Here is a 17,867-nt window from a genome sequence, read left to right on the forward strand (position 1 = left end):
TGGATCCTAAAACGCCCTTTTGGCTATATGACGGTATAGAAGTGAAACTGTTGACATTTCAGATAGACTAATACGGATTGGCTCATATCATCTATGACGTAATTAGGTAATTTGATATGTTCATTTATTGATTGAGATGTTTTTTACTCATTCACTCTTTGGATAAAACACGTTAGTATATGCAACTTATGTTTCTATGCAAACATTTATTTTGAGTCTCTTGCCATGACAATTTAGTGTCTTAGTGTTTTACCCATCAGATCACTCTCAGAATTGAGGCAGTAAGTGGGAATATATGCAGAGAGAGAAAGGGGGACTTTGCCCTATGTGTGCATGGGAACCACAAACATTTCTCTAAGGACTTACACACACCCACACAAATCTTCAGCTGGCACCAGCCCCTTTTCCAAAAATACTCTCAGACTTGTGCATTGCCCATTTCATTTTGGGCGTGGACTGTCTACAATACACATAATCAACTCACAGAACAAGATGTTCATTCTGTGTCCTTCACTGTCATGTGAACATAAACTCTTCTTTTCACATTATTATCACAAATTATAGAAAGTAGGAAGGCTTGTTCTCTCTAGAGACACAACAGAAAGCGTCCTGCTTACTGTTATGATAACTCAATCTGCTTCTGTATCAATGAGCTATTTCTGGCAAGTAGGCCATGCAGCCACAGCACACAGCACAGCTTTAGGGAGATGATGAGGCTTTGTTTATATCCTGGGGAAAATAGATCTAGAATATATCTAGAATCTACACACTGCTACTGAACAAACTCTCAGCGCACATTTCTTGTACTCATGAGAAAAGAGACTCAGAAGCATTATACACCTACTAACTACTATCTATATTTGCTGAGCTACTTTTTTCAGCTGCACATTTTTTGAAAGAAAAATTATAATTATGAGTATGTATTTACCAAGCTAGGCTACTACTTTAGCTGCTAAGTTTTTTTTTTACCAAGAAGATGAATTATCAAGATGTATTTCCCATCCTTGTGAAGCTATGAGACCAAAGAACAGAGATGAGAACCGGCTAGCTACTATTTACTGTAGTGCATTTATATTTTATGAAGAAGATTAATGATGAGGATAGGTAATTGAGTCAGAGAATGCATCCCAAATGGCACCCTATTCCCTATATAGCGCACTACCTTGGACCTGAGTCCTATGGGGAACAGGGAATAGGTAGCCATTTGGGACACAGGCAGAGTAGAGGAGCAGCAGTTGTGTGGTTTTAATGATGTGCTTTCCACACAGCCAGACAGGGCCAGGGTAACAGAGAACAGGTACATCCAGCCCAGATAGTTTCCAGCAGCACACCCACTCCTTTAATCCTGTCTTTGGACGGCCCTGACCTGCCAGAGCCCGCCCGCGCACACGCACACGCACACGCACACGCACACACACACACACACACACACACACACACACACACACACACACACACACACACACACACACTCTCTCTCTCTCTCACTCTCCGAATACACCCGGCATTGCACCCTGTTACAGGGCTATATATATTTTCCAATGAATATGTCCACTTTTAGAGATGAGATAACATATATATATTTTCCATTTGCCTCAAATCGTTTTATCGGTACTGTATTTCAGATTTCTATAAGTGCTCTTTTTAAAAGTGTTCTGTACATCTTCACTGTTGTACCAATTACAAACACGTTTCACCAACACCCACGCACGTGTGCGCTTGTCAGTCCCTCGCCTTACCCTGTCATAACATCCCCACACACACCAGAGGAAGCTTGCTGGTCTCAAAATGGTTAAGATGAAGGACATGAATAACACATCAATTAGAATAGAATAAATTCAATATTTACAGAGATGAGCACTTATGCAGGTGTTATAACACATTATGCATTAAACACTATTAAACTATAAATGTGAATAGTTGACTTTCATAGTTTTGTTAGTAAGTGAAAAATATCATTTGTAGGCGAACCCTAAACAGTATGTAACGTATGGCCCATTACTTTGTGTTTTTGTGTCTGATGCCATGAGCATCTTACGTCTGAGTGAACATGTGTCTGCGAGCTAAGTGTGGGTGGAAGTGTGTGTGTGGGCGGCAGAGTGTGCTGTGTATGTGGGCGGAAGTGTGGGTGTGGGTTGAGAAAAGTACTACAATCTTAGAACTGATGAGGTAGTATTATTACAATAAGCTTGACGCCATTTTTAGATCAATGTCACTATGTTAATTGTGCATCTATATGTTCATAAATGCAGCAGCTGAAAATTCTGTGAATTTCCCCCCAGTAAATAGTGGTCTGTCTATTACAAACAGATACGCCAGACTAGTACCTAATGACAAACACAGAGGCAGGCTAGGGGATTGATCGGCCCACACTCAGGGTCCGTAGTGGGCTTCTCAGAGTCATAATGAATGGAGATTACATTCCTAAACCCCGGGGGTTTTACCCATGTGGGTGGGCCTACGATCACGCAGGTTCCAGAGACCCCCTCAACGCCCACCGCCTAGCCCAGCTAATGTGTGTCATATTATCTTCCGATGTACTCACTCACTCACTTATCCCCATCACGACTGGGCTGGCTCATAGGGCAGCAACAAAGGCTCTCCACTTCTGCCGGTCTTCGGCCATCTTCCCCACTGTGCACCAGCTCTGATGGCGTTGGAGCTCAATCTGCTAACGCAGGGGAAATGTCACCTCACACCGATGCCAAGTCTAGACTCGTGCTCCTAAATGACGGTTTAATATGATCATTTATTTCAGAGACATTGCATCGTATCCTCAGTCTAAAGAGAACCCGGTTCCCTTTATAAAAAAACGAGTAGAACTGATGAAACAAACTATACAAACAAGAAAGTGAGTAAAACTAATGTTGGTGCTCTCTTTGAAGCGAAAGCCAAACAATTTTGCATGATTATTGCCGGTAAGTTTTTGATCTCAACCCAACAGGCATGAAAAACAACAGCAGACGCTAGGGATTAGGATCACCCCCCACTCACACGCCCACCCGCAAATCAAGTCCCTGACTCAGTCACAAAACCTCAGCAACATAGTTTGCCTCACATGTACTTTACAGTACTTATCATATGTACTCATCCAAAGGGATGAGTCTGTTTATCTCTCTCTGCACTTGACAAGAAACTGACATACCAATTATTTAAGTGCTGAAATGTTAAGTCAACTGCTTAGACCTCGATGAACCACTACTTAGGGCTAAATGGCTGTGGGTTGGGGGAGTCGTTCTACTCTTCCACACTGTCCTTGCTTCTTGGATCCTGTGGCTTTGCTGCCCGACCGGGTATTGGTGGGAGTAACCATGGCTCTGAGCTCCCCTGGTGTGCCTCCTGCAGGCTAAGGCTGGGGCTGGTGTGGGCTGTGGGCTAGAGGCTGGCCCTGTAGGCGTTATGTATGGTTGTATTGATGACGGTAGAGACAAAGCCTCGCACTGTGTCACACGGGGCACTTTTTCTCACTCTGCAGGACATCCTGGGTCATGCTTAGTAGGGCACACAGCCACCACAGCACAACTGTTTGCAATGGAAAGCGACAATCTGTGCTCTAATTTGACACAGTCAGGTAGTAAGCCTAGGCTACCACTTTCACTGTTTCAAAAATGTTTTCCACCAACTTAACAATATGACCCTGGTGACTGTGTGTGACTTCTGTGTAGAACTGCATCAGTTGCACTGGAAATCAAATCAGGCATTTTCATCTACTAGATGTTGTCAAAGGGTCCTAGGCCTACAATATACACAAAACACATAATAATACAAATAATAATTGAACTTGCATAGTGCTTTTCATTAAATTAAATAATCTCAAAGCACACACAAAGCAAAACAAACAAAAACCACATTTAAATTGATGGTAGAGATGGATATTGAATCTCTCTATTTGGTTTGGGATGAAAGGCGTTGAGGCAGTTTGGATTGGAAAGGCAGTGTAGCTTCTGTGGAGGGAGGGGGCCTCGATGGTACAGCCAGAGAGAAACCAACACAGTCGGAACATTCCAATAATCAATTCACTGCCTCTCCGCTATAACACGTAGCACATGTTGAACTATCCTGGAGTGTCCCTAAAAGATCACGCAGGCCTACACCATATCACACCTATCATTCCAATGATCAGCGTGATTATTACCATGTGTAGCTATTTCATCAGTGTACAGTACTGTGCAAATAACTAAAAGGATGCTGCTACAGTACTTACAACAGTCCCATGATGCCCTACTGAACATGGCAGCTGTTCGGTCCTATCATGTCCTAGCATGTTGGAGTGTCCACACCACAGGCATAAATAGGACCTGTTCACGACTCAACGCTTTCAGCAAAGCCATACGTAACCACAAGGCATTGCAGCGGGACTAATGTATGTGCGAGTCCGTGTGGTCAAGAGTAAACAAATATTATACTAGTGTTTGCCTCAATAAGATCGTTGAGGGACATGGGAATGTCATCATTTTTTATTAGACTTTCAGATGAACTGATTCAGAGTACTTTCAAATGAACTGATTCCTGAGAGTACTTTCAAATGAACTGATTCATGAGAGTACTTTCAAATGAACTGATTCATGAGAGTACTTTCAAATGAACTGATTCATGAGAGTACCTTCAAATGAACTGATTCATAGAGCACTTTCAAATGAACTGATTCATAAGAGTACTTTCAGATTAACTGATTCATGGAGTACTTTCAAATGAACTGATTCATAAGAGTACTTTCAAATGAACTGATTCATGAGAGTACTTTCAGATGAACTGATTCATGAGAGTACTTTCAAATGAACTGATTCATGGAGTACTTTCAAATCAACTGATTCGTAAGAGTACTTTCAGATAAACTGATTCATGGAGTACATTCAAATGAACTGATTCATAACAGTACTTTCAAATGAACTGATTCATGAGAGTACTTTCAAATGAACTGATTCATGGAGTACTTTCAAACGAACTGATTCATGGAGTACTTTCAGATGAACTGATTCATGGAGTACTTTCAAATTAACTGATTCATAAGAGTACTTTCAAATGAACTGATTCATGGAGTACTTTCAAATGAACTGATTCATGGAGTACTTTCAGATGAACTGATTCATGGAGTACTTTCAAATGAACTGATTCATGGAGTACTTTCAGATGAACTGATTCATGGAGTACTTTCAAATGAACTGATTCATAAGAGTACTTTCAAATGAACTGATTCATGGAGTACTTTCAGATTAACTGATTCATGGAGTACTTTCAAATGAACTGATTCATGGAGTACTTTCAAATGAACTGATTCATGGAGTACTTTCAAATGAACTGATTCATGGAGTACTTTCAAATGAACTGATTCATGGAGTACTTTCAAATGAACTGATTCGTGGAGTACTTTCAAATGAACTGATTCATAGAGTGCAGCTGATGGAGAAACCTTAAGGTAAAATGTAAAAATGATTAAACAGGCTTAACAATATTGGATAAGACAGCTGCCACGGTCAGTCTTGTCTCTTGAGACTGTTATTGTAGAATCACTTTATATAGAGAACACCTAATAATGATAATGAAGGACATTAATTGCTGTGTTCAAAACAAAGACGACTCAGGGGAAACAAGTCCAATAATTAAAACATTTTTTTTTTTTTCATCTTCAACATCAATATTAGGTTATATTTTCTGGCGAGACAAGGGATGTTGCAGATGGCATTGTGGTGTAGTTTCTGAAGAGAACACTATTACTGTCCTCCCACACACTCCCATCAGCAGCAACAGCAAGCACACCCTGACCTCAACACACAACACACACACACACACAACACACACGTTTAGGGTTAGTACTTCAATACGGTACACTACTGCCACCAAGTGTCTCCTCTTAGGATTTTAAAAACATGCCGGAATAGACAGCCATAATATAATTGAGACACCAGAAAAGCAGTGAAAGTTAATGATTTATCTACAAATACATTTTTATTGTATACACACATATCATTTCATCCCAAGAGTCAAAATAATAACATGATTGTCAGAAGCACGTGCAGGAAGACACAGATGAAATAAATACATTACATTCTAGAAGGCAACAATCCCTTTTGATCCTTTCTAGATCAAATTCTATTTACACAATGCCAGATCACACACACACACACACACACAGACAGAAAGCTTATCATTCAGTACTTTTTACAGCACACAGTCATCGATGTGGAGTAGTGCTCACTGCTCCTTACCCCTTGCCTACTGTACATGTCGCAGGAACCAAAGGAGACACGCGAGTGAATGTAAGTACCGTCTCGAAACTCAACTCAAGCCTTTAATCTACTGCCGGAAAGAGTTTTGTACTAGACAGTTGATGTGAAGCCTCAAAGTTACCAGGTGAAAAAGGCAGGGTGCTCCACAGAGCTCCCCTAGTCTGGTATGGGAGAGGGCTGGGATTCGGGGTGCTCTGCGGGGTGGGCCTTGCTAGGTATGCTGCTGGGGGAACCGTTACGGTGGTGTGGGGACTCCTGTTGCTCTGCGCTGTGTTCTGTCTCCACTGCCTTGTATTCAGAAGAGGTCTGATCATTTTGCTCCTGGCAACAGACGAGATAATATAACATCATTGGCTAATCAATCACGACAAAATGTTTTGGATACACTAAAGATATAACCAAACCATGCACTAAACTAGTAAACCAAACACAGGCACGTAGGACGTTTGACAACATTTACCACCGCACGCCACAAAGACAGTGTCGAATTCACCTCTACAGTGCACACAAAGAGCAAACACAGTCTCACCTTCCTTTAGTTCACATGAAGGCGTGGGGAGAAATCGTTCACATATTGCCACTGTTAATCATACGATATATAAAAATAAATCCCATTGAAGTAAAATATTTAAGGTTATAAAAAAACAGAAGAACATGATTTGGCTTGAAATTCTTAAACTTTCGATTCGCATATCTGAGGACTAGAGTTCTCATTGAGATTTGACACATCTTTATAAGATGACTACTGTTCATCATCCTACCTGCAGTGGCTGTGTCTCTGAGGGTAGACTACTCTTGGCCATGCAGTACATCTCTCTGATCTGGCAGACAGCGAAGGCTATGGTGACCCAGGGGGATCCACTCAACACCCAGGCAGGTCTGTTAACATCCTCCTGCTCCTCCTGGTGCTTCGTCTTCTTAGCCGGGGGTCTAGGGTTAGAGCGGGGCACCATCACACCCACCTGGTAGTAGTAGTAGTAGTAATTAGTAGTAGTAGTACTAATAGTACACGCCATTGTCCCACAATGGGAAATTGGTTAGCTGAAAGAAGCAGTAGAACAATTTGGAGAGTTCTGACCTGACTCTGGTTCTGCATCAAGTCTATGGTAGCGATGGGAACTGGACTGGAAGGAACCGGAATGTTCTCTGCTAGCATCCTGTCCTCTATTGAGGGGAATACAATGTAGGTTATTTGTGTATGGTACACTGTTAAAAATACGGGTGGTTTGCAGTTCAAAAACAAAATATTTATAGGTGCAATACATGAAGCAATCCACTAATCCATTCTATACAGAACAAATTCCTCTAACAGTGCAGGGTCTGTAAAAAATATGAACTGAGGTGCTCTCCCCTCCCTCACCCTTTTCCTCGTTCTGTCCGGTCAGACATTGAATGAAGGAGAAGATGAGGAGTATAACCAGGGAAGCCATTCCAATCCCTCTGAACGTCTCTGCAGCTCCTGGAACAAGAAAGATGCACTTTACAGATACAGAAAAACATAACGGTTACACTTTATATTAAGGTGTCATTTAACAGGGTTATGAATGGTTTATACATCGTTTATAAGCAGTTGATTATTATGTAGTTTATAAATATGTAATAAATAGTATAACTCATTGGTTCTCAAAATCATGTTCTAATATAAAAACACGGCTGTATGTCAAGAGTTGCTAAATTTCACTACTCAAAAGGGGCCGTTGTTGTCGCATCCGTACCAAAATAGTTGACGAAGACGCCCCCCACCATGGCCCCGCAGCCCCGTCCCAGCCCCAGGTGTAAACCCTGGAGGATACCCTGGGCAGAGGTCCTCAGAGCTGGGGGCACCGCGGCACTCAGGTAGGAGATACAGGCTGCCCAAACCGACGCATGGGTCACACCTACAGTACAAAGAGACAGACAGAAAGACAGACAAAACAAACAGTTTAGAAAAGTGAAATACTCTGTGTGGCTCAATTGGTAGTGGCTGTGCGGCTTGGTTGGTGCGGCTTGGTTGGGTTGTGTTTCGGAGGACACACGACTCTCGACCTTCGCCTCTCCCGAGTCCGTATGGGAGTTGCAGCGATCAGACAAGAATGTAACTACCAATTGGATACCACGGGGGAGAAAAAGATGTTCTAAAAAATATTTTAAAAGATTTCCCTTCACTGGAACTAAGGGGCCAAACCATGAAAAACAGCCCCAGACTATTATTCCTCCTCCACCAAACTGCATAGTAGTTTTGGTATAAAAAAAAGAAGTAAAATCACCAGGAATTCCTCTAAAAATGTGTTTCATTTAGGAAGTCTGTTGACAAGTGTTTGTACACCCCCAAAAAAAGAATACATGATTGTGTCTCAAAATACAATCTCTTTTTGGGCTTAGTTGTGGTCAATTCGCAGTGTACAATTATAATTATTTTCTGGGCCCCGACCATTCTCTTCAACAAAAATCAGCCCACTCTAGTTGCCTACCTCTGTCCTATTGGTTATTGTGTACCCAAGGTGTCTGAAAGAGGGAGTGGAACAATATATTCTCCTGTCCAGTGTTTGACAAGACCCATCCAACCTGCTCTTAAATAATCTTTCATCTGTAACCACAGAAAGACAAACAGGGGTAACATTGTGCCTATTCACTAGTCATATGACATTACCAGGATATCCTTATTCAATTTCCTTTTGTTGATACTGTCTTTTAATATGACAGTTTTTGATGTGATACTGTAATGGCCTTTTCACTTAAAATCAATATTAACATTCCTTTAAATTATATCTTATCCTGTTCTTGTTTAGTTGGCACGGAAAAATGTGTTTTATAAGGCAGCAATTTCTTGAAATAACAGAGATTCCCATCCTAAGAAGGCTCAATACAGCCCTTAACAACGGACTCAAAATTGAACCTTTCCTCACTCAGATGTCAACAGGAAGTAACGTCAATGTCGGACCTGCTCTCTCTTACCTTGTAAGACCTCCATAGGCAGAACTATCCATGCATTCTCCAAGTAAGAAATGTACAGGTAGCGTGCTGTGTTACATGCCAAGCCAATGTACAAGACCCTAAGTTAGGAAAACAGGGAGGAAAGAAAGAAATTAGTGATGAGATTTTCAGAGGTTAGGTACTCCGAGCAAAAGTTCTTAAGAGGAAGCAAACAGATTAAATAGGATGATGTATGGAATGTAGAAGCTTGTCATCCTTAGAGCGTCTTTTGTCGCGTTAATTATCCAAGGTCTAAAGAGATGCCCTACTAGGCATAGTTAGTATGACTCTTTGCGTACAGTGCCTATTGAACTGGTGAGGCAAAAAGCAGTGGCACAAATTCTTCTTGAGACCTTTGCACTAATAGGTAACTGTATTACTTGCCGGGTTATAATCACCCAAGATGTTAAGAGAAGAATGTTTGAAAATTGTGCGTCAAAATGACATAGGTCACACAGAACTGATAGAGTGGTGGGCCTCTCTCCTTAAACATAACACCACACTCTCAAATGTCCCTGCTCTGTGCTAGGTCTGTCTGTCTGTCTGTCTGTCTGTCTGTCTGTCTGACTATAGTAAACGCTCAAGGTCTGTGTGACGTTCAAGCAAGAGGCACTCTAAATGAACACGATTGTTTACATGCAGCATGTCTAGTTGGGGTGAAACGGGATAGCAAATGTGGAAATCCTCAGTTTCAGAAAATACTGTGTGCTTTGGTTGTTGTTGTTACTGCTGCTGTTTTTGGTAAAAGATTTGGCTAAAAGAGATGGATAATGCAATATCCCCTCCTCAACCACCCTCCCAAAAACAAGAACACCAACAACCCCATCCTTACCTGATGTGTCCCACCAGCTCGATAAACTTATGACTGGTGAAGTAAGCAGCCAGCTCCGACACATGACTCAGAACCGAACACACACCGAACAGCGTGGTGGTTCCCTTCAGGTCCTCTAGATGCCAATACAGGAAGGTGAACACAAAGCCGTAACCGAAGCCCATGAACCAGGCGACGAACAGCACCGTGCTGTACTGAACACTACAGAGCAGCCTGAGGAGGTCACTGTAGTGGAAAGGCTGTTCGGTGGTGATGGACTCTGGGGTGATGGGGGTCTGGTCCGAGGTGGAGCTCTCGCTCCCCTCTGGAGTTGCCACGTTCCCGTCTACCTGTGTGAAGAAATGAAGGTGTAAAACAAATAATAATAAAAAATATTCTATTTAAAGTAGTATTTACTTCTGCTAAAGAAATTAGAAAGACTATTTCCACTTAGTGTGAGTTTTCATTTTCCAGTTGATTTACTTGTGGTATCTCTACATCCTGGGGCCTCTGAGGCAACTCCTGTCTGTAGTCCCCACTGTGAAATCAAATCAAACTTAATTTAAAAGATCATTTAAAACCACCACACATTTACAGTAAAATAATCAAATGAAAAATATTAAAAACAAACAGCAATTGTATAAAATAGATGAATAAAAGTACATAAAACAAAAAGGAAGTCTAAAATAACAATAAAATCATTAATTTAAGGCAAAGCTAAAAGGGTAGGGTTTCAAACACAATTTAAATTATGTCTGCCCCTATTACCTGTCGAAGTAGAATTGTGTTGCTACCACCAGGGCCAGGCCCATCATCACTCCAAACACTATGAAGGCCACCTGGAGAAGGAATGAAAGAAAGAGAGAATGAGTGAACGTATGAATGAGTGAACCACTGAACAAATTTAATTAACTCCGTTTTTTATTTAAGTATCAACTATGTTGCCCTTAGCGACCCATTGCTTATTATTTGTCACATTTTCAATGTCATACATTACCTGGTAGTTCTTGTACTCGGGCAGGATACAGCCGACCACGCCGTCGATGAGCAGCGTAAGGTGGGTGTGGTCTATCCAGATACCCACTAGCAGCATGGTCACGCCCCAGCCAAGGGACCCCCACATTCTCTGCAGGCCGTAACGGTCCCGGTGCTTCCCCAGGTACTGTAACGTCACCGTGTCCACAATGGTGACTGCCGGCGCGCTGAAGAACTCCCCCACGATGATGACCAAGAGGATTAGGAGAAAGATGCTCTCGACCTGATCCTCGTTGTACTCAATGATGTACTCTCTGGGTTGGGTGGGGGCAGGGGTGGTGGAAGTGGTTGCCATAGTTGTTGAAGTAGTATTTTGTGTAGCTTGAGTGGTATTGCCCAGCTCGTGAGGCACCGATATGGAATGTGTGGTGGGGGCATGGGTAGGGGCAAGGGTTGGGATTTTAGTGGTCAGTGGCATAGTTGTGGTATTCTGTAAAAGCTGAGTGGTATTGGCTTGCTCATTAGGCACCACTCTGGGTTGGGCATGGGTGGGGGTGTAAGTGGTTGTTGCCGTGGCATTGCTTTGCTCGTAAGACACCCCTGTGGATTGGGTGGTATTGCTATCAGCACCTCTCCTATGCCTGCGGCGTACGCTATAGCTAGAATCAAGGCCATTCAAAACAGAAAGGAAGCTAGGAAAGTAACTTCGAAACAAATCCCGACGACTTCTCATCGTGTGATTGGTGGAAACGTCCGGTAGCGAGCTGTTAATTGGTATCATAGTCGTCAAGGGCAGTATTGGTGGAGCCACAGTGGTGATGTCCACCTTCTCCTTACAGATCATGGCAGCTGGTTTGACAAAGCCGATGCCACAGTTGAACACCAACCAACACAGCACAGAGAACAGCAACAATGGCTTCCCTTTCTTAAAACGATCGGCCACCACTCCCCAGAATGGAGCACTGCAGAACTCTATAAAGTACCGGATCCCAACCAACAGTCCACTACGGCTTGGCGACATCCCGAGCTGCTTGTAGTAGACGGCTAGGAGTGGGTGCAGGGAACCATATGCTGCATAGAAGAAGAAGTAGAAGATCTTGGAGATGAGGAGCTGGGAGTTGACACTAAGGCATATCCTCTCAAAGCAGCCTAGGTCTTTCAGTGGTGAGGCCATGGGTGTCTCTGGAGCAGACTGTGTGTCTGATGCTGCAGCAGACACTGGAGTGGAGCCTGGCTCTCGGTCGGTCTGCAGCTCCAGGGAAAGAGTGCTGAAGGGTTCGTCCAGGAAGTACCTCCTCTTCTGGTCCTCTTCATCATCCGATAGGATGACCACTTTGTCGTCTGCAGCCATCTCTGGAAGACAGGAAGCTAGATTCATGTTTACTGTAACCTAAACAGTAAGCTACATTGATTATCATAAGCATACAGTCTATGTGTAGCAATATCGATGTTACTCATATTGATGTTACACAGGAAACGGAAACCACTTGTTACTTACCTACTTCATGTACTTGATGTGCTGGTTAACAATATGCATAGTAAAGTTTGCTTAACTATATATATTTATATATTTGTCTGTCGTGACTACAACACAAAGCATATTGAAACACTATGCTATACAGTAAATATGTTTAGCATGGCTAGAATTGGCTACAATAAATATTAGGCTATCAACAAGTTGCACAAGTGGTGTAACAAATATAGTAACAACGTTACAACCTAATAACTCATGTTGCTCGTGAGTAGGAACGTCATATCAGAAGAACCGGTGAAACCGGCGGAGAAAAAAAAATTCGCCGTCCAATGCGGAAGTATAAACGAAATGCATTATTTCACTATCAAATAACACTTCACATCAAATTGAATGAATAAAAGTACAACGTTTACTTTAAACAGTGCTGAACAGCGCACTTAAATCATACTATTGTAGATACGCAATCAAATAAAATAAAACGTCATAAATGTGAATTAGCACAGTTTCTCTTTAAATTGGAAATGAGCTTGGACGCCAATGTTGTCATCAATCTTACCTGCATATGTCCCCGGTCCGTGTTTTCCTATTCTTTCAACTATGACTACGCAGGTTCGGCGGTGGCGGTTGTGTCTCCCAGTCTGAAATCGAAAGCTTTCTGCATTGCCTACAATACAGCTTATTCCGTCGTTATCCTATGCATGCATGATACCGATGATATACCATAAGTAATATCCGTAAAGATTCATGCAAATATTCCGACCAATAAACACATCCTAGTTCAGGCCATTTAGACTAGAACTCCGAACTCGATTCGCCCAGACCATCCGCCTCGTGTGACGTCTCTGCTATCTGTTAAAGCGAACCCAACCTCTAAATAGTGTCCCGCTGCCCTTCAACATACACCAACTACTGTAAATGCGTTTAAGAGCATGTTTATAACGAAGTGTAAAGGCAAGATGTGCAATTGTTATTATTTAAAAAAAAAAAAAAATCTATAACATCTATAAAATGTATATTTCCTACATCATAAAGGAAATAGATAGAATACAATGCGGCTAGTGCACATTTCAATTTCGTTTAATTTATTATTTTTCACACCTGCAGTATTGTTCATATTGTATATCAAAGTATCTAATAGAACACTACAAATTCTGGTATTATTACAAATGCAGAAAGTGTACATATTGAGTAATTGATTAATACACTTGTGCACAATAAATAATTGGTGAAATTGTACAATAGCCTACTAAATGCCCTTTAAAATATGACAACGCTTATAACTGTCTCTGATAGATATTTTCGTCATGTTACTGTACAAATGTATTAAAAGGATTGTGTTGCCGAGAAGAAGTCAATCCCTAGTGATCTGAGTCAGACAAGTTGCCCTGCTCCGTCCAATGCTTTCCCCTCTTCTTCTTCTTTCTCTTCCTCTCCGCCATGACGATGGCCCCCAACACTGTTATCACCACGGTGATCGTGATAATCAGCACAATAACCACCTCGGCGATACACAGCTCCGTATCCACATCCATCAACCTATAGTTCGCTAGTTCTGTCGGAGCATTACAGCTAAGATTATAGTAATCATCCAAGAAGAGCCTTTGAACACTTCTAAGCTTATGGAACACTCTCTGCAGGTCACAATTGCAGTTCCAGGGGTTTCCTTCCAACAGGATATGGGTACTGTAGGTATGGATGCTTAGGAAGGTCTTGAAGTAGATGGTGCTCATCTGGTTGTGGGCCAGGTTGAGCAGGGCCAGGGAGGTCATGGGTGTGAAGACACCCTCTTGGGTCTTGTTGATCTGGTTCCCCTGCAGGTTGAGGACCTCCAGGGACTTCAGCATGGAGAATACCCCGTTGTTGAGGGAGACGAGATGGTTGCCCTCCAGGTGGAGCTGCCGCAAGGTGGACAATGAGCCAAAGGACCTCACCTGGATGGAATAGAACAGAATAAAATAAAGCAAAACACAATATAATATAATATAGTAAAATAGAACAGAACAGAATAGAATTGTATAAGTCCTGTATCACTTTATTTGATGTTGTTCAACAAACGTAAAAACAACCTCACCTGGATATTATGGATGGCGTTGCCAGTAAGGTTGAGCCTCTGTAGGCCATCCAGGTGCATGAAGCTCCTGCTGTCCAGGGTGTGCAGGTGGTTGTGGCTCAGCTGCAGCTCTCTCAGAGCATTCAGGCCCAGGGAGAAGCTCTCGCTCAGGGACGAGATCCTGTTTAATCGATAAATCAATCAATCAATGAATATGTCCGTCCATCCATCCATCAAATTGAATTGACAAAGCCCCTTTGACATGAACAGTTGTCACAAAGTGCTTTACAATAACCCGGCCAAGACCTCAAAGAGCAAAACAAAAACAAGAGCACGGCGGCCAGGAAAAGCTTTCCACTACCTGTTACAGCTCAGGTCCAACTTCTGAAGGAACTCTAGCTGGGCGAAGGCCCCGTCGGCCACAGCGTTGATGTTGTTGTCCTTCATAAGCAGAACCCTCAGTTTGCGTTCCATTCGGAAGGAACTCTTCGGAATAAAGGTTAGGAGGTTCATAGATAGGTCCAGGTGTTCCGTGTAAGGAGGGATGTGGTTGGGCAGTTGGGTGAAGAGGGCGTTAGTGCAAGTGGTGAGTTTCAGCTCCTCGTGACAGTCGCAGCCTTTCTCGCACGGGGTGCTGTGAGACTTGGAGGTAACCGCCATCAACAGTAGGAGACAAAAGAAGTACTGCATTTTGGCCCCTTACACCTGTAAAAATGAGACAGAGAAAGTGCGGTAACACTTAACATAAAGTTGTTGTACCTGTGTATTAAGGCTGTAAGTACACCAGCAACAACAGTCTATTTGCATGTTGTTGTGTAGTAATTTTGGGACTGGATTCTAGATCGCGTAATGGAGTTGAGCAATATAGCCCTGAAACGTTCAGCAAGTAGGCAACCATTATACAAGTATCCCTGACACAACAGTCTACAACAAAGCATCAATTTTGGCAATTTGACCGTAATAAAATAAAGAGAAAATATGAACCCTTACATGTGTGAGGAGCAGCAGATCTGTCTTTACTCACCCCGCTGTTGTTCTGTCAACAACCTGTCTGAGGCAGGTGGAAAACGTACCGAGGGAACCAGATGGCCCTCAGAAAGCAGAAGGGTGGCCCTATTGTTCAGGGCTGTTGCTGTTGAGAGAGAGAGAGATAGAGAGAGAGAGAGAGAGAGAGCTTGTCAATAATTCACATCTCTGATGTGGAGGGGGCTGGAGAGGAGAGGAGGTTTAAAGAGATTGCCTGTAAACTGGGGCAACATCTGAGAATAAGGCAACACTTCCCTCTGAAGCGGGTTATGTGATTTAAGGACAGCAGGTGTCTACAGGGGTGGAGGGGAGTGAGATGATCCACCATTTATGTAGCCTAGTTGATGAATCAGATATTTATCTGCTGAACCTGTTGAGCTGCAGTGAGAAAGATTATAGTAATTCCAACCAAATCCCTAACTTAGTTTCAATATCTATCCTTCAATCAATCCATCCACCGACATTAATCTGACATCTCAGTTTACCCACATAAGCCTTTTCCCGATCACCATGTGAAAGACAGAAATTGTTTCTTCATGGTGGATGCTTGTGGATAGTTAGCTTCTCCTCCACTTATCTGTTGTGTTGTGTAGCTCAGTTGGCAAGTGCATGGCGCTAGCATCCACAATGCTGTGGGTTCAATTCCTGGGGGTATCAAATACACACAGCCTACTAAAAAGGTTTGCATTCCCTGAACTGTAAGTTGCTTTAGATCAGGGTTTCCCAAACTCAGTCCTGGGGCCTCCACTGGGTACATGTTTTGTTTTTCCCCCTGCACTACACACCTTATTCAAGTAACCAACTCATCATCAAGCTTTGATTATTTGAATCAGTTGCGTAGTGCTAGGGCAAAAACCAAGACGTGCACCCAGAGGGGGCCCCAGGACCAAGTTTCAGAAACCCTGCTTTAGATAATAGAGTCTGCTCAGTGGCATACATAATCTAATGGCTGTAGATCAGGTGTCTGCTATGAAAGAGAAGTTAGACAGAGTTGTGTAGGGGTTTGAGTTTCATTCTTGCCCCTGGTTCTCCAGCAAGGTCTGACCTGGACCATTCTGTCTGTGACTGGAAACAAAGTATTGATATTTCAATATAACAGATCTTTAGTCTGCCACACAAAACGTACACTGAACAAAAATAAAAACGCAACATGCAACAATTTCTGAGTTACAGTTCATATAAGGAAATCAGTAAATTGAAATAAAATCATTAGGCCCTAATCTATGGATTTCACATGACTGGGAATGAAGATATGCATCTGGTGGTTAAAAATACCTTTTAAAAAAAAGTAGTGGCGTGGATCAGAAAATTAGTCAGTTTCTGGTGTGTTTACCATTTGCCTCATGCAGCACGACACATCTCCTTCGCATAGAGCTGATCAGGCTGTTGATCGTGGCCTGTGGAATGTTGTCTCACTCCTCTTCAATGGCTGTGCCAAGTTTCTGGATATTGGCGGGAACTGGAATACACTGTCGTACACGTCGATCCAGAGCATCCCAAACATGCTCAATGGGTGACGTTTCTGGTGAGTATGCAGGCCATGGAAGAACTGGGACATTTTCAGCTTCTAGGAATTGTGTACAGATCCTTGCGACATGGGGCCGTGCATTATCATGCTGAAACATGAGGGGATGGCGGCAGATGAATGGCACGACAATGTGCCTCAGGATCTCTTCATGGCATTAATATTGCCATCGCTAAAATGCTATTGTGTTTGTTGTCCATAGCTTATGCATCCTGCAGATGAAGAAGCCAGATGTGGAGGTCCTGGACTGGCGTGGTGACATGTGGTCTGCAGTTGTGAGGCCGGTTGGACGTACTGTCAAATTCTCTATAACAACGTGGGAAGCGGCTTATGGTAGAGAAATGAACATTAAATTCTCTGGCAACAGCTCCGGTGGACATTCCTGCAGTCAACATGCCAATTGCACGCTCCCTCAAAACTTGAGACATCTATGGCACTGTGTTGTGTGCACATTTTAGAGTGGCCTTTTATTGTCCCCAGCACAAGATGCACCTGTGTAATAATCATGTCGTTTAATTAGCTTCTTTGTGATTAAAAAAATCCGCTGTCAAAATTATTCTTTGGTGATTTCGTTGAACACTTTCATTGAACACTTTTACTTTCATTTAATCATTGGTTTGGCTTTTTAAAAGTTGTGTTGTACTATAATTTTCTTGAGTTATAAAATGTTATATACAGGGCTATATTGCTCAACTCCATTACGCTATCTAGAATCCAGTTCCGAAATTACTACTACACAACATGCAAATAGACTGTAGTTGCTAGTGTACTTACAGCCTTAATACACAGGTACAACAACTTTATGTTAAGTGTTACCGCACTTTCTC

The 17,867-nt window shown here is 42.5% G+C and overlaps 2 protein-coding genes across 6 annotated transcripts in view; both read right to left on the bottom strand.

Annotated features, from left to right (window-relative positions):
• Positions 1–5,914: 5,914 nt before the first annotated feature.
• Positions 5,915–13,272, bottom strand: LOC129840399 (major facilitator superfamily domain-containing protein 6-A-like). Of its 4 annotated transcripts, XM_055908243.1 has the most exons (12): positions 12,996–13,272; positions 10,988–12,318; positions 10,759–10,829; positions 10,474–10,528; positions 10,012–10,340; positions 9,162–9,259; positions 7,943–8,104; positions 7,588–7,686; positions 7,306–7,391; positions 6,989–7,189; positions 6,757–6,807; positions 6,464–6,548 (listed from the first exon to the last, which is right to left on the bottom strand). In XM_055908243.1, the coding sequence occupies exons 2-11, from the start codon at positions 12,314–12,316 to the stop codon at positions 6,763–6,765; spliced, it is 2,475 nt and encodes an 824-aa protein (XP_055764218.1). In that variant the 5' UTR covers positions 12,317–12,318; positions 12,996–13,272; the 3' UTR covers positions 6,464–6,548; positions 6,757–6,762. The 4 variants fall into 4 exon arrangements, with proteins under 4 accessions (XP_055764215.1, XP_055764216.1, XP_055764217.1 ...); XM_055908240.1 differs by lacking the exon at positions 6,757–6,807 and having other exon boundaries at positions 5,915–6,548; XM_055908241.1 differs by lacking the exons at positions 6,757–6,807; positions 12,996–13,272 and adding an exon at positions 12,464–12,870 and having other exon boundaries at positions 5,915–6,548.
• Positions 13,273–13,515: 243 nt separating this feature from the next.
• LOC129840417 (insulin-like growth factor-binding protein complex acid labile subunit) overlaps positions 13,516–17,867 on the bottom strand; it is a 5,675-nt gene continuing 1,323 nt past the window's right edge. Inside the window, exons 2-5 of one of the 2 annotated variants that reach the window (XM_055908267.1) lie at positions 15,514–15,621; positions 14,851–15,194; positions 14,506–14,670; positions 13,516–14,365 (exon numbers count right to left, since the gene is read on the bottom strand). In XM_055908267.1, coding sequence (XP_055764242.1) covers positions 13,798–14,365; positions 14,506–14,670; positions 14,851–15,179 — 1,062 coding nt within the window. In that variant the 5' untranslated portion in view covers positions 15,180–15,194; positions 15,514–15,621 and the 3' untranslated portion in view covers positions 13,516–13,797. Of the gene's footprint in view, positions 14,366–14,505; positions 14,671–14,850; positions 15,195–15,479; positions 15,622–17,867 lie in introns of both variants that reach the window. The other variant, XM_055908266.1, reaches the window with a different exon arrangement.

This window comes from Salvelinus fontinalis, chromosome 41 (assembly GCF_029448725.1).
Source record: "Salvelinus fontinalis isolate EN_2023a chromosome 41, ASM2944872v1, whole genome shotgun sequence".
Classification (NCBI taxonomy): domain Eukaryota; kingdom Metazoa; phylum Chordata; class Actinopteri; order Salmoniformes; family Salmonidae; genus Salvelinus; species Salvelinus fontinalis.